Source organism: Nerophis ophidion, linkage group LG19 (genome assembly GCF_033978795.1).
Source record: "Nerophis ophidion isolate RoL-2023_Sa linkage group LG19, RoL_Noph_v1.0, whole genome shotgun sequence".
NCBI classification, from domain to species: Eukaryota; Metazoa; Chordata; class Actinopteri; order Syngnathiformes; family Syngnathidae; genus Nerophis; species Nerophis ophidion.
Genome location: NC_084629.1, coordinates 23,340,692 through 23,357,891, shown reverse-complemented (window position 1 = coordinate 23,357,891; position 17,200 = coordinate 23,340,692). Strand labels below are relative to the sequence as shown.

The 17,200-nt window shown below is 45.9% G+C and overlaps 1 protein-coding gene across 1 annotated transcript in view; it reads right to left on the bottom strand.

The window, feature by feature from the left end:
• The window catches only part of ttn.2 (titin, tandem duplicate 2), a 211,338-nt gene that overhangs the window by 29,174 nt on the left and 164,964 nt on the right, over positions 1-17,200 (bottom strand). The window contains exon 232 of the mRNA XM_061879594.1: positions 25-17,118. Coding sequence (XP_061735578.1) covers positions 25-17,118 — 17,094 coding nt within the window. The remainder of the gene's footprint in view (positions 1-24; positions 17,119-17,200) is intronic.

Sequence of the window (17,200 nt, the reverse complement as noted above, 5' to 3'; positions counted from 1 at the left end):
ACAGTTGAATAAAAACTGTAATACCTGAGATCTTTGTTCCTTCCTTGGTCTCAGCAGGAACCCCTATTCCATACTCATTCTCGCCGGTCACTCTGAAGTAGTATACTCCGCCCTCCTGCAGGTCCGATGCTTTGTATGTGAGCCTTTGGCATGCATTGGTCAACTGAGTCCATCCCTTCTTGCTGGCCTCACGAATATCCACCAGATAGTTCTTCACTGGTCCGCCTCCTTCATTCTCAGGAGTGTCCCATGTCACAGTAGCAGAGTTTTTGGTCACATCCTTGATTTCGATACAAGATGAAGGTCCGGGAGAAGCCAGAACTCTGACATTGAGGGTCAAGGTGGCATTACCAGCCACATTAGACAAGGAGACGGTGTATTTTCCTGAATCATTGCGAGTGGCTTTTTCCAGAGTGATGGAGGTGAAAGTGTCAGTGGTGTCAATGACAGCACGGACTCTTAAGTCAACATCAGGCTTTGTCCAAGTAACACTGGGGATGGGTTTGCCTCTGAAGGGCACAGTCATAGTGAATGAACTACCGTCCTTCACAATCAAAGTTTTCCTCATCTCATTACTAATGTCAAATATCGGCTCTTCTTCTCTTTCCTTGGCCAACTGTTTGTCTGACTCTGCGCTGGGGTCACTCAATCCAATTTTGTTGATGGATCTGACAACAAACACATACTCTGCACCAGGTGTCAGTCCCACAACAGTAAACTCGGTATTCTTGGTGTTCTGGACCCCAACTGTCCATTCATCATCCATAGTATTTCTGTATTCTACTCTGTAACCAGTCACAGGTGCCCCACCATCAAACAATGGTTTATTCCAGGACAGGGTGACTGTGGTCTTAGTCGAATCAATGATTTTAGGCTTAGCAGGTGGTGAAGGCAAGAATTGTGGGTCTTCGGCTTTGGTGAGAGGGCAGGAAATGCTGGGAGGGCTGAGGCCGGCAGAATTCTCTGCAAAAACTCTGTATTCATATTCACAGCCCTCACGAAGGTGTGAGGCTTTGACTCTGAGGTCATAAACTGGTTTCTTGTTAACACGGCACCATCGAAGTGCAGTCTTTTCTCTCTTTTCAATTACATAGCCAGCGATGCTGATGCCACCATCAGAGACTGGTCTTTCCCAACAGATGGTCATTGCCTCACTAGTAACTGAGGTGACCTGGACATTAGTCGGGGCTGCAGGGACTGTGAATGGATCCATGGCCTTTGTTGGTTCACTTTCCAGGGCTTCACCATCCCCATATTTGTTGACTCCTCTAACTCTGAATATATACTCATTTCCTTTGAGCAGCTTGGTCACTTTACAAGTGGTGGCCTTCATGTCACCATGGACAAGAGTCCATGCGAGGCGGCTAGTCTCACGTTTTTCCACAATGTAATGCAAAATATCAGCGCCACCATTTTCCTGAGGGGGACCCCAGTTCAGGGTACATTTTTCTGCTGTTATGCCAGACACAGCCAAGGGTCCTGAAGCAGGTCCAGGTTTATCCAAAACTTTGCAATTGATAGCCACAGACCTTGTTCCTGCCACGTTGTGCAGAGTCAGGACATATTGGCCAGAGTCCCTCCTGATGGCATCTCTTACCAGCAGGGAAGTTGTGAAGTTGGTGGTGGTGATTTCACATCTAGCCTTTGCCTCAATTTCTTTTCCCTCTTTAGACCACGTGACTACAGGGAGTGGGCGCCCTGTTGTTTCAGCATCAATCCTAATGATTTCTCCAGCTTTAATGACAACCAGCTGTCTGAACCTTTCTTCCAAGATAATTGTGGGTGGATCGACATCATCCTTGACTGTGACAGGTCCAGTACTCTCTGAAGGAGCGCTTAACAACTCAGCAGAATTCTTAGCAATTACATGGAAGTCATACTGGACATCTTCTGTGAGTCCTGTGACATCAAAATAGGTATCGTGCAGGTTGGTGAAGTTGCATTTCAGCCACCGACCATTTGGAAGCTCTTTACGCTCAACAATGTAGCTAGTAATCTTGGCTCCACCATCATTCTCTGGCCTCTCCCAGAAGAGGGAGACTGAAGTCCTTGTGACGTTAGTGACCTTAAGATTACGTGGAGCTTCACATGGATCCCTGGCTGCCACTGGGTCACTGGCTTTTGTGCTTGGGCCAATGCCGGCAATGTTTTCTGCATAAACTCTGAACTGATACAGCAAACCTTCTTCAATGCTTGTCATTTTAAACTGTCTGTCGGTCAGAAGACCTCTGTTTACCTTGGTCCAGAGGATGCTGCTTTGGTCTTTGCATTCAATGTGATAACCAATAACAGGGCTTCCACCATCACTGGCAGGTCTATCCCAAACAACTAGCATGGACGTTTTGGTGGCATGGGAAACACAGAGGTTGATGGGATGGCTAGGTGGTTCAAATGGATACTGAGCAACAATAGGGGAAGAGTCAACAGCAGGACTTTTGCCGTATCGGTTTTCGGCCGCAATGCGGAACTGGTACTCAGTTCCCTGATTAAGACGAGATACTTTAACTGAGGTTCTAGCAACTGTGGCCGACACAATCTGCCAAGTGGTTGTGGTTGTGTCTCTCTTTTCCACCACATAATTATTAATCTGGCATCCACCATCATAGGTTGGAGCTTCCCAAGACAGAGAGATGAATTCAGCGCTAACCTCATCCACTTTGATGTTACTCGGTGGACCTGGCTTGTCCAGGATTATAACTGAAATTTCAGCTGTCTTGGTACCCACTGCATTACTAAGAGTGATTTCATACTTTCCTACGTCCTCTCTGGTTGCATCCTTAATGAGAATTTTAGATGAAGTCTTGGAAGTGAGAACATTAACTCGCGTCGTCTGCTTCAGCGCATGCCCATCCTTCTTCCAAACCACCTCAGGCTGTGGCCTGCCTTTGAAGGGAACATCAATTTTCAGGTCATCTCCAGCTTTAACACTGTATGTGTTGAACACTAAGTTGATGATGGGTTCCACTGTGATATCTTTCACAATCACAGGAGTAGCTAGAGGTTTAGGATCACTTTTGCCCTTTTCATTGAATGCAATGACCCTGAAAGAATATTCCTCTCCTGTTGTGAGACCATCAATAGTTGCCTCCAGTGCTTTGACTTCGCTGCACAAACTCCATTTTTCTTCTCCGATGGGCTGCATCTCAACAATGTAGCCTGTAATCTTGCTACCACCATCATGATCTGGCTTCTCCCATGATAGAGTGACGGTGTGACGAGTCACATCTACCAGTAGAATTTTACCAGGAGGCAAAGGAGCTTCAGAAATTTTGACTTGCTCTGTAGAGGCAGGCAGACCTACACCAAGTTCATTCACAGCTAGCACACGGAAATAATATCGGCCTCCTTCCTGTAGGTCAGAGATGATGTAGGAATTCCTCACACAATTTGTGCATACACTGGTAAAAGCCATTCTCTTCTGCTCTCGCTTTTCTACAACATAGTGAGATATCTTAGCGCCGCCATCAATAAGAGGAGGCTCCCAGGAGAGAGCAACAGAATTTCTTTTCACATCTTTGACTTCAAGGTTAGTAGGGGCACTAGGTGAGTCCAGAACGCGGACATTTACGAAGGCTGATTTTGAACCACTCAGGTTCTCAAGGGCCAGTACATACTTGCCGGTATCAAATCGGTCCACATTTTCAATCACTAACATTGTATAGGAGCTTGTCACATCAATCTGGGCCCGCTCATTCAGACTGCCGTCTACCTTTGACCATCTGACCTCCGGTTCTGGCTTCCCTCGGATTGTGACAAACAAACGCAAAGTGCCAGTGGCACGGACATTAACCATCTTTCTGAGATCTGAATCCAGTTCTATTTCAGGAGCTTCCAGCTTTTCAGCAACAATAACGGACCCAGGCAGGTCCACATGTTCACCCATTCCCTCAGAGTTAAAAGCACAAATACGGAAATTGTACTCAGCGTTCTCCTTCAAATTTTTCACAGTGTACTTAGTAGCCTGCACACCAGTGGGTGGTGTAGAAATCACCCATTCATCAAGTGACGCCTCCTTAAATTCAACAATGTAACCAGTGATTGGTGCTCCACCATCATATATTGGCCTGGACCATGTCAAGGAAGCAGTGGTACTGGAATGGTCACTGACTTTGGGGTTATTTGGAGGTCCTGGGGGGTAAATGGCATCACATGCCTTGATGTACTGAGTGGGTGCACTGGGTGTCCCCACACCAGCAGCATTTTCAGCAGACACTCTAAATTCATAAGAGTGGCCCTCTGTGAGACCAGTGCATCTGAACCTCAGGTCAGTTAGCCTCTTCTTGTTGCATTTACTCCATCGGATGCCATCCTTATCACGTTTTTCAAGAACATATCCCTCAATTTCGGCTCCCCCATTACTCTCTGGCCTTTCCCAAGTGAGCACCATAGAGTCTTTGGTGATGGCACTACCTTCTGGAGTGGATGGCGGACTTGGAGTAGTGAAGGGATTGCGAGCGATAACAGGCTCAGACTCTAGTGGCTCACCAACACCATATTTATTAACAGCTGTCACTCTAAAGATATACTCATTTCCAGGCAGCAGTTTTGTCACTTTATAACTGATGGCTTGAATCTTGGGCTCCACCATAGTCCATGACAAACGACTGGTCTCACGCTTCTCAATCATATAATGAGAAATACTTGCTCCACCATCCTGCGAGGGATGGTTCCAGTGCAGATAACACTTTTCAGCTGTGACTCCTTTAACTTCCAGAGGGCCATCTGGAGGGCCAGGCCTATCCAAAACTTTAACATTAACCTGGATCATCTTTACTCCGCCAACGTTCACAAGTTTAAGGACATAGTGGCCCCCATCCACCCGGATGCAGTCTTTTACTGTCAATATGGTACGAGTAAGTGTGGTCTTGATCTCCATTCTTTGCGTGGTTTTGTCAATCTCCCTTCCCTCCTTCAGCCATACAACCTCAGGAAGAGGCTTGCCAGTGTAGTCTGCATCAATGACAAAAGTCTCGCCTGCATGAACAACTATGAGATCCTTAAATTCAGAATCCATAGTTGCTTCTGGAGCCTCAATTTCATCTTTAGCAGTTATTTCTCCTGTGCTTTGAGAGGGATTGCTGGAAATCCCAGCTGCATTCTTAGCAAAAACTCTGAATTCATAAATGCAGTCCTCAGTCAGGCCACTGAGCGTGTACTGTGTGTCAATAATGTTGGTAAAACTGGCCTTCATCCAGCGGTTATCAGGGTGCTTTCGCCTTTCAATCACATAACCAGTTATCACGCTGCCTCCATCATACTGGGGCCGTGTCCACTGAAGTGTCACATGGTTCCGGGTTATTTCAATGGCCTCGGGAGTACCTGGTGGGTCACAGCGATCCCTAGCTACAATGCTATCAGAGACCTTACTAGCTGCACTCAGTCCTGCTATATTTTCAGCATACACCCTGAATTCATACTCAATGCCCTCTTCCAGTTCTGCTGTCTTGAAACGTGCATCAGGAATGATAAGCTTATTGAGTTTAGTCCATAGGAGGTTGTTCTTCTCTTTCCTATCCAGATGATAGCCCAGAATGGGACTGCCACCATTATTTGTAGGAGGCTTCCACTCAACGACCATACTGTCTTTGGTTGCAGCAGTAATAGTTGGCGCTGCAGGGGCATCAGGCACACTGAATGGATACTGAGCAATGACAGGGGCCGAAATAATAGCGGAACTCTTTCCGTATCTATTCTCAGCAGACACTCTGAACTGGTACTCAACTCCTGTCTTCAGATTGCTGACCTTGATGGTTGTCCTGGCAATGGTTGCAGACACAATATGCCAAGCTGTTGTAGTGGTATCTCTCTTTTCTACAATGTAGTTGTTAATCTGACAGCCTCCAGTATACCCTGGTGGTTCCCAGGATAGAGTTACATAATTCGAGCTCACTTCATCAATCTTCACAGGACCAGTGGGTGGGCCCGGCTTGTCGAGAATTATAACAGTAATCTCCTCAGTCGCAGTTCCGACATTACTGGTTGCTGTAACAGTGTATTTGCCAGAATCCTCTCTATTTGCATCCTTGATACAGAGCTTTGTAGATGTGGGTGTACCAAACACATTTAACCTGGTTGTCTCCTTAAGAGCCAGTCCTTCTTTCTTCCATTCTACTTTTGGAACTGGACGCCCAGTCACTGGAATGTCAATCTTCAAATCTTCACCATGCTGCAAACTATAAGTATTAAATCTTATTTTGAAGCCGGGCGCCATTGTCAAATCCTTTGCTGTGACTGGTGCGGCAAGAGCTCTTGGGTCACTTTTACCCTTGTCATTGAAGGCAGATACTCTGAAAAGATATTCATGTCCTGCACTGAGGCCTGTGACGGTGCCCTCACAGGTTTTGACTGTTGCTGCAACCCCCCATTCTTCTGAGTCCAAAGGTTGCATCTCAATGTAGTAGCCAATAATCCTACTGCCTCCATCATGGACTGGTTTCTCCCAGGAGAGTGAAGCAGTAGTTTTAGTAATATCAGTTAATGTGACTTTACCTACGGGCAGAGGAGGCTCAGAGGCCTTAACGGAGTCTTCTGTCTCAGCTGGCTCTCCTACACCAAACTCATTTTCAGCAAGGACTCTGAAATAGTAAATTGTTCCTTCCGTGAGGCCAGTAATTCGGTAACTTGTCTTTGTGCACTTGTTTTCCACATTAGAGTAAACATTCCTCGTGGACTCACGTTTTTCAACTAAGTAATTCTTTATTCTGGCTCCGCCATCAATAAGAGGGGGCTCCCAGGTCAGGGTGACACTTTCCCGTTTAATATCTTTTACTGAGAGATTTACAGGGGCTCCTGGAGTGTCCAGAACTTTGACGGACACAAATGCTGATTTAGTGCCGGCACTATTTTCCAAATTAAGAATGTATTTTCCAGCATCATATCTGTCGCAAATGTCGATAGAGAGCTGTGTGTAATCTTCTCCAAACTCTTTTTGAGCTTTGACGGGAAGTTCGCTATCTTCCTTGGCCCAGCTAATCTCAGGTGTTGGACGACCTTTAAATGGAATGCAAATCCTCAGTGGAGCTCCTGCACGAACAACAATTCCCTTTCGGAGTTCTGAATCTAGAATCATTTCTGGTGCATTCATTTTATCAATAGGTGTGACTGTGCCCTGGACTTCGGCAGGCTCCCCAATGCCTAGTTTATTGATGGCACAGATGCGCACTTTATATTCCTGATGCTCAATTAACTTAGTGATGGTAAATTTGGTTGCAGCTACGCCAGAGGGAGGTGTGCAAATGAACCATTCCTCCTCATCAGCTTTTGTGAGTTCAACAGCATAACCTTGGATCTCACAACCACCATCATAGATTGGCCTCTGCCAGGCCAGACTTATTGAATCTTTGGTAGTGTCAGTGACATGAGCATTGGTGGGACTGCCTGGTTCAAAAGTGGGGTCACAAGCTTTCAGGTAAGGAGTAGCTGGGCTTGGTTGTCCTATGCCAGCTGCATTCTCAGCAGAAACCCTGAATTCATATTCATGGTCTTCAGTCAATCCTGTCACTCTGAAACGCAAGTCTATCACTCTGCGCTTGTTACACTTGGTCCACCTCACTCCTGCACGGTCTCTCTTTTCAACAATATACCCAACAATTTCACTACCTCCATTCGTCTCTGGGCGATTCCAGCAGACAGTCATGGAGTCCCTGGTAATGTTGCTGATCTCAATCTCTTGAGGTGAGCCAGGGCAGACAAATGGATTCCTCATGACAACTGGTCCAGATTCCAGGGGCTCACCGACACCATATTTGTTGACTCCCATCACTCTAAAAATGTATTCATTGCCCTTCAAAAGTTTGGTGACTTTGAACATAGTGGCTTTGCAGTCACTGGAGACCACAGTCCATGCCAGACGGCTTGTCTCTCTCTTCTGGATAACATAGTGAGAAATACTGCTACCTCCATCATGCCTGGGTGGAAGCCAAGACAGTGAACACTTCTCTTCTGTGACATTGCTGACAGTAAGAGGTCCGTCTGAAGGACCTGGTCTGTCCAGGACTTTCACACTGAAAGGGATAGTCTTACTTCCTGCCACGTTAGTCAGTACCAGTGTATACTGCCCACCATCCACTCGGATGGCTTCTTTCACAACAAGAAGAGCCTTAAAATCTGTATTTTTTATCTCAACTCTGGCTGAGTTTTCCACTTCAACATCCCCCTTAAACCACTGAGCTGTGGGAATTGGCTTTCCTTCCACACTGGCCTCCAGACTGAATGTCTCTCCTGCATTAATCACAAGGGTTTGGTTGTACTTTGCGTCCGTCTCGCATTTGGGTGGGTCAACTTCATCTATAGCTGTGATAGATCCCGTGCTCTCGGAAGGCTTACTGATAGCACCAGCTGCATTTCTTGCAATGACTCTAAAGTCATATTTACTATTTTCTGTCAAGCCAGAGACTGTAAATTCACGCTCTATGATGTTTGCGAAGCTCGCCTTCATCCACTTTCCTTCGGGAAGATCCCGTTTCTCCACTACATACCCAGTAACTAAACATCCACCATCATACACTGGCGGTGTCCATTTTAGCTTCACTGAGTGCCTTGTCACTATCACAGCTTCTGGACAGCCAGGAGGATCACATGGATCACGGGCCACATAGACCTCTGAGACTTTGCTGCACTTTCCAATGCCAACGATGTTCTCTGCATAGACTCTGTATTCATACTCAATGCCCTCCTCCAACGGAGTGGATTTGAACCTGCAGTCTTGGATTAGAGTTTTGTTAATCTTGGTCCAAAGAATACTGTTTTTCTCTTTCCTTTCAAGATGATAGCCTAAGATAGCGCTGCCTCCATCAGATGGAGGTTTGTGCCATTCAACCACCATGTAATCCTTAGTGTATGAAGATACAAATGGTGTACCTGGTGGCCCAGGCTCTTGGAATGGATACTGGGCCAAAACAGGCTCAGAATCAATTGCATAACTCTTCCCGTATCTATTTTCAGCGTATATTCGGAATTGATATTCCGCGCCTGTCTTCAGATTACCCACTTTGAGTGTGGTTCTTGCCACAGTGGCAGACACAACTACCCAGTTGGTTGTGGTTGTATCTCTTTTCTCCACAACATAGTTGGATATTGCGCAACCACCTGTATAAGTAGGAGGTTCCCATGTAAGTGTGATACTCTCAGCGCTAACACCCTCAAACTTTACAGGGCCTGTTGGTGGTCCAGGCTTATCCAAGGTGATAACCTCAAATGTGGCTTCCTTAGATGCCGTGTCATTGGCGACACTGATACTGTACATTCCTCCATCTTCTTTGGTGGCATCCTTTATAGTAAGTGTAGTGTGACGTGCAGAATCTGTGACATTGACTCTGGTGGTTTGTTTGAGGGCAGCTCCATCCTTGGTCCAAGAGATAGTTGGCTTTGGATGACCTGCGATTGGCACCTCTATCTTGAGGTCATAACCCACTTGGACACTGTAGCTGCTCATTTTAGGTCTAACAGCAGGCTCAATCACAAGGTCCTGAGCAACAATTGAGTTTGCCAGTTGCCTGGGATCACTCCTGCCCTTGCTGTTAACAGCAATAACTCTGAACTGATACTCTTCCCCTGTAAGAAGGTTCGTCACCAATGCCTCAGTTGCCTTCCCACTAGCACACACAGACCATGATTCACTGTCTTGAGGTGCAAGTTCAACTTCATAGTGACTTATTCTACTGCCACCATCATGTTCAGGCTTTTCCCAAGTCAAGGTTACAGTGCTATGTGTAACATCGACAACACTGACTTTACCAGGGGGCTGGGGCTTTTCAGAAATTTTTATTGGCTCTGTGGTTTTAGCTGGTAAACCTACACCATATTCATTTTCAGCAAGAACTCGGAAAAAGAATATTCCACCCTCTGGGAGAGGTTCCACCTTCCATGACATCTTATTGCAGACAGTGATGGGAGAATAAACCTTCCTGGTGCTCTCCCGCTTCTCGACTATATAATGCTTAATCTTTGATCCACCATCCAGTAATGGGGGTTCCCATGTAAGTGTGACAGAATCTTTGGTAATCTCTTTAACTAAGAAGTTATTTGGAGGGCTTGGTGAGTCTAAAACTCTGACGCTGATGAAGACTGACTTCACTCCACTAGCATTCTCTGCAGTCAGTGTGTATTTGCCACTATCAAATCTGTCCACATTCTCAATCATAAGAGAAGCATAGTTGTCTGTATTGTCAATTTGAGCAGTTTCTCTGATCTCACCATCAGCTTTGCCCCATTTAATCTCAGGGGCTGGACGACCTCTTACAGGGACAAATAGCCTGAGAGTGCTTGCAGCTCTAATATTGATCATCTTTCGCATGTCTGCATCTAGGTCAAGATCTGGCGCCTCAAGCTTTTCTTCCAAAGTGATTTTTCCTGCAACATCAGCATGTTCACCCACACCAACTTTGTTGATGGCACACACTCTGAACTGATACTCATGCTTCTCTAGAAGTTTTGTCACCATAAAGCGTGTGTCTGCAATTCCAGTAGAAGGAGTGCACAGGAACCATTCATCTGATGCACTATTGCATGCCTCAACAATGTAGGACTGAATCTCACAGCCACCATCATAGATGGGTTTACCCCAGGTTAAGGAAACAGTGGACCTTGACGTGTCCACCACCTTTGGATTGTTTGGTGGGCCTGGTTTAAAAATGGGATCTAAAGCTTTGTAGTATGTTGTTGGAGGACTAGGTTGTCCCACACCGGCTGCATTCTCAGCAGAAACTCTAAATTCGTAGCTGTGGTTTTCAAGGAGCCCAGTAACTCGGAAGCGTAATTCGCTCACGGTGCGCTTGTTGCATCGTGTCCATCTAACACCATCCTTGTCACGTTTCTCAACAATATAATTTTGAATGGCATTACCACCATCATTACTTGGTCTTTCCCAAGTCACCACCATAGAGTCTTTTGTAATAGTGGAGATCTCTACTTTTGTTGGTGGGTTGGGGGTGACAAATGGATTTCGGGCAATCATGGGCTCAGATTCCAGAGGCTCACCTACTCCATATTTGTTTACAGGAATCACTCTAAAGATGTACTCATTACCAAGAAGAAGTTTGGTAATCTTCAAGTTCAGGGTCTGAACTTTTTGTTCAACGACAGTCCAAACCAGTCTGCTAGTCTCTCTCCTTTCAACAATGTAATGGGATACATCACTACCGCCATCTTGTAAGGGTGGTTTCCAGGAAATAGAACACTTCTCATTCGTGACACCGTATATTGAAATGGGTCCCTCAGGTGGACCTGGTCTGTCCAGAACTTTGACATTAATGTTAACAGATTTCTCTCCTCCAACATTCTTTACCAGCAAAGTATATTGACCTCCATCTACACGAATGGCTTCTTTAACAACAAGACAGGCCAAAAAGTCTGTGTTCTTGACTTCGAGGCGTGCTGCTTCGCTCATGATTTGGCCCTCCTTCAGCCAATGTACAGCAGGTACAGGTTTTCCACTGATAGCTGCCTCAAGCCTAAATGTCTCACCAGCATTTACCATCACAACCTGGGCATACTTAGAATCCAAGTCTATTTTTGGTGGGTCCACCTCATCTTTTGCAGTGATAGCTCCAGTAGAGTCAGAGGGCTGACTGCTGACACCCGCTGCATTTCTGGCAATGACACGGAACTCATAAATCTGATCTTCAGTGAGGCCTGTTACAACGAAGTAAGTGTCAATAATGTTTGTGAAACTAGCCTTCATCCAGCGGCCGGTCCCTTCTTTTTTCTCCACTACATACCCAGTGATTTTTATGCCACCATCATATTCAGGTTTTGACCATTGCAAAGTTACCTGGTTTCTGGTTACAATGACAGCCTCTGGCTTTCCTGGTTTCTCACAGGGGTCTCTGGCTACATGCAGTTCACTCACATTGCTGGCTTTGCTTATGCCGACAATGTTTTCAGCATAAACTCTGAACTCATATTCGATGCCTTCTTCGAGGCTAACTACTTTGAATCTAGGCTCTGGGATAAGTTGCTTGTTCTGCTTTACCCATAAAATGCTGTTTTTCTCTTTGAGCTCCAGGTGATATCCCAGGATTTTACTTCCACCATCACTGCTAGGTTTGTCCCATACGACCAGCATGCTCTCTTTTGTTGCTGACTGAACAGCAACCGAATGTGGTGAACCGGGCACCTCAAATGGATACTGAGCCACAACGGTTTCAGAGTGAAGCACTGAAGACTTTCCATATCGATTTTCTGCAGCAATCCTGAACTGATACTCACATCCGGTCTTCAGACGTACGGCCTTGACAGTTGTCCTAGCCAAGGTCGCTGATACTATCTGCCAGTTGGTGGTCGATGTATCTCTCTTTTCAACAATGTAATTATTGATGGTGCAACCACCATCATACTCTGGTGGATTCCAAGACAAAATCACACTGTCAGCAGTGACTTCATCAAATTTGATGGGGCCAGTGGGAGGGCCTGGTCTATCTAGGACGACCACACTGATGTCTGTAGTTGTCTCTCCAGCTGTGTTAGTCAGTTTGATGGAGTATGTACCCACATCATCTCTGCAAGCATCCTTAATGACAAGGAGAAGGTTTTTGTCTGTGTTGTCAGTATTAACTCTTGTTGTCTCTTTCAGGGCAACACCATCTTTGAGCCAGATTGCTGTAGCTCTGGGACAGGCAACATAAGGGACATTTATCTTCAGATCATCCCCAGCTAGGACACTAAATGTGCTGAAAGCCAATTTGAACATTGGTGGGATAACTAGATCTTTGGCTACCACCGGCACACTGAGAGGGCGTGGATCACTAACTCCCTTTTCATTTGTGGCTAAGATACGGAAGATGTATTCCTCTCCCTGTGTTAAACCAGTTACAACAGCCTCATTGGTCTTTACTGCCATGACTTGGGTCCACTTTTCACTGCTCGTACCCTGCATCTCAACAATATACCCAGTGATTCTGCTGCCACCATCATGGTCAGGCTTTTCCCAGGATAGTGTAACACTGGTCCCGGTCACTTCACGGAGAGTTACTTTTCCTGGAGGCAAAGGTTTTTCTGACACTTTAACAGGCTCAAATGTCTCCACTGGAAGCCCAATGCCATATTCGTTCTCAGCCAGGATTCTGAAGAAGTACATTTTTCCTTCTTCCAACTCTGCAACTTTCCAGCTGGATTTATGGCAGCTGGCACAGACCGTCGAATAAGCCTTTCTTGTTGACTCACGCTTTTCCACTATGTAATTGCGTACTCTGGAGCCACCATCAATTAATGGTGCATCCCAAATAAGAGATACAGAACCTTTAGTAACCTCTTTGATGACAAGATTCTGAGGTGCTCCAGGGGTGTCCAGCACTCTAACATTAACAAATGCTGTCTTACTTCCTGAAGCATTCTCCACAGTAACAATATATTTACCTCCATCGAATCTGTCAACATTTTCAACTTGAAGAGTAGTGAATGATGATGTGATCTCAATGTTAGCTTTATCCAGGGACTCTCCATGTTCTCTAGACCATTTTACCTCAGGAGCTGGTCTCCCTTTAATAGGCACAAAGAGTCTGAGAGTGCTACAAGCTCTGATGCAAACTACTTTACGAAGATCCGCCCCAAGGTCAATTTCAGGCGGAAGCAACCTGTCTTCGGCTTTAGGGGTGCCAGGAACAGCAGCAGGTTCTCCTACACCTTCACAGTTGGTGGCACAGATGTTGATTTTGTACTCTTGGTTTTCTTTCAGGCCAGTGATAGTGAATGAGGTGGCTGTCCATCCCTTCTTCGGAGTGTGAATTGTCCATTCGTCCTCTTCAGGCAGGCAGGTCTCCACAATGTAGCCAGTGATTTCAGAACCACCATCATAGACAGGTTTATTCCAAGCAAGCGTCACAGAAGACTTTGTTGTGTCAAGAACTCTGGGGTTTCCTGGAGGTCCAGGCTGAAAGATTGTGTCCATGGCTTTGTAGAATGGACTCGAGGGACTTGGCTGGCTTAGTCCAGCATTGTTCTCGGCAAATATTCTGAATTCATACTCATGACCTGGTGTGAGGCCAGAGGCCTTGAATCGAAGGTCTGTTACAGTCCTCTTGTTGCACTTCACCCATCGCAGTCCAGTCTTATCCCTTCTCTCAATAATGTAAGTGTTGATTCTGCTGCCTCCATCATGTTCTGGGCGCTCCCAGCAGACGACCATTGATTCTTTAGTAATAGTGGTCACTTCAGGCTGCGATGGGGGATCACTAGGAACATAGGGGTTAGCACAGATGACGGGCTGAGACTCCACGGGTTCACCAATGCCATACTTGTTAACTGCCATCACTCTGAAGATGTACTCATTGCCCTTCAAAAGCTTAGTGACTTTGAACCTGTTTGCTTGAAGGTCTGTGGCCACATTTGTCCAGGCCAACCTACTGGTTTCACGCTTCTGAATGATAAAATATTCAATCTTTGCGCCACCATCATGTGTTGGATGCAGCCAGTTCAAAACACATTTCTCCGCAGCTACGTCAGTAACACTTAAGGAATCCGGTGGTCCAGGTCTGTCGAGAACCTTTACATTAAATGTGAACTTAGCAAATCCACCAGGGTTGCTGGCAGTAAGCGTGAAAGCACCACCATCTCTTCTTAAGGAGTCTTTGTTTATCAAAGTTGTATGGAAATCAGATGTCTTTATCTCCAACTTGCCTGTATCTTCAAGCTCCTTGCCTTCCTTGGTCCATACAAGTGATGGGATTGGCCGGCCTGTCACATTTGCCTCTAATTTAAACACCTCTCCTGCCATGACAACAACATTACTACTGTAAAGTGTGTCAACATCAATCCGTGGCTCTTCAATATCATCTCTGCATGTAATTGCTTCTGATGGCAGAGAGGGTGCGCTTACAGCGCCAGCTGAATTACGAGCAAACACGCGGAATTCATATACAGCATCTTCAGTCAGACCACTGACTGTGTAAACTGTCTCCAGAATGTTGTTAAAGTTAGCTTTGAGCCACCGCCCATTTGGCAACTCTCTTCTTTCCACTGTGTATCCAGTGATCGAAAATCCTCCATCTGCCTCTGGTTTTGTCCATGAAACAGTCACCTCATGTCTGGTAATATTTAGTGCCACAGGTCTGCCAGGTTGGTCCACTGGGTCCAAAGCATACATAGGCTCTGAGGGTTTGCTAGGTTTGCTGAGACCAGCCATGTTTTCAGCAATAACACGGTGCTCATATGCGATTCCATCAACCAGACCTGTTGATTTGAAAATATTTCCGACAACAAGGGCTTTGCTTATCCTCTGCCATAGAATGCTATTTTTCTCTTTTCTTTCTATGTGGTAGCCCAGTATGGCATTGCCTCCATCAGAGGTTGGTTCATTCCAGCTCAGAGTCATAACATCCTTATTGAAAGACGTGACTGAAGGGGTTCCTGGCTGCCCTGGCACATCAAATGGATATGCAGCCACCACTTGATCAGAAACAATTGATGGTCCAATGCCATATCGATTCTGGGCCTTGACACGGAACTGGTATCCGGTTCCGGTGATTAGCCGGGTTGCTTTGAATGTGGTGCGGATCACTGTCGCTGCCAACTCCACCCAGGAAATACCTGTGGTTTCCCGCATTTCAACAATATAATTGTTGATAGGAACACCTCCATCATTTTCTGGGGCTTCCCAGGACATAAGGATATAATCACATGAGACCTCATCCAGCTTGATGGGACCTGTGGGAGGACCTGGAATATCATGGACTACCACTGTGATTGTTTCGGTCACTGTACCCAGCATGTTCTTTGCTGTCATCGAGTACTGGCCTCCATCAGTTCTTTTGATCTCACCAATGTTGAGGATGGTTGACATTGATGTGGTTTCAGTGTTGATCCGCTGTGTCTCTTTTAGCACAGCGTCTCCTTTCTTCCAAGAAACTCCAGGTCTGGGTTTTCCAAGGACGGGAATCTCCACTTTAACACGGTCCCCGGCCTTAGCGATAACCATCCTCTGGTAAATGCCACGTAGGTCAAAGGATGGAACTGATGTTTGCTCTTTGATAATTGTAGGTCTACTCTCACGGGGGTCGCTTCTACCTGAAGCGTTGACAGCCATTATGCGGAAGGTATATTCTTCTCCCTCAAACAAATTTGTTACAGTGTAGTCCAGAGCTTTGATGGCAGCAGCATGGATCCACTGGTCTGTGTCCTTCTTTTGATACTCGATGACATATCCTGTGATCAAGCTACCACCATCATGCAGAGGCTTGGTCCATGCTAAACTGGCGCTGTCAGCTGTAACATCAGTCACATACAAGTTGTCAGGGGCAGAGGGGGCCTGAGACACCCTGATTGGTTCAGGAGTTTCAGCAGGTTCGCCTATACCGAGGTCATTCTCAGCAGAGACACGGAAGTAATAGTAAGCTCCCTCCTCTAGATCAGGTACTTTAAAAGAGCACTTCTGCCATGTGGTGCTCAAGACAGTGTATGCCTTCTTTGTGGCCTCCCTCTTTTCAATAATGTAGTTGCGAACTTTAGAACCTCCATCAATGATCGGGATCTCCCACTGAAGGGTTATGCTTGTCTTGATGATTTCTCTGGGTTTGAGATTAACTGGCGGCCCTGGTGTGTCAAGAACCTTTACATTCACAAAGCCTGTCTTCTTCCCGGCAACATTTTCCAGACAGAGATTGTACTTTCCAGCATCATATCGCGTGCAGTCGGGAATGACAAGAAGAGTGTAAGACTCTGTTGTGTCAATATGTGCACGTGTTTTCAAATTGCTATCATCTTTGCTCCACGTAACTTCAGGAACAGGGCGGCCCCTGATGGGAACAAATAAACGAATTGATGTACGGGCTCTGACTACCAGGGTTTTCCGGAGTTCAGCATCCAGCTCAAAGTCAGGAACAGACTCCTGGTCCACCAATTCAGTGACTTTTTCAACCTCTGCAGGCTCACCAACTCCCTCTGAGTTCACAGCTCTGACTCTGAAATGGTATCTGCCTCCCTTTTGAAGTTTACCAATTACATATTCGGTAGCCTTCAGATGGTACTCTGTCTCAGTCTCCCAGTCATCATGCCCCTCCTTTTTATACTCCACTATGTATCCCTCCACTTCCAGACCACCATCATAGTAGGGTCTGCCCCAATTGAAGGTTGCAGATGTTTTAGTGGTGTCTGAAATCCTAGGGTTTGAGGGAGGCCCTGGTGGATCTGATACAAAATAAAGGAACAAGAAACAATTAAAAAAACTGTATTATATGATTATGTGACACCTCTTTACTCTTAAATTACT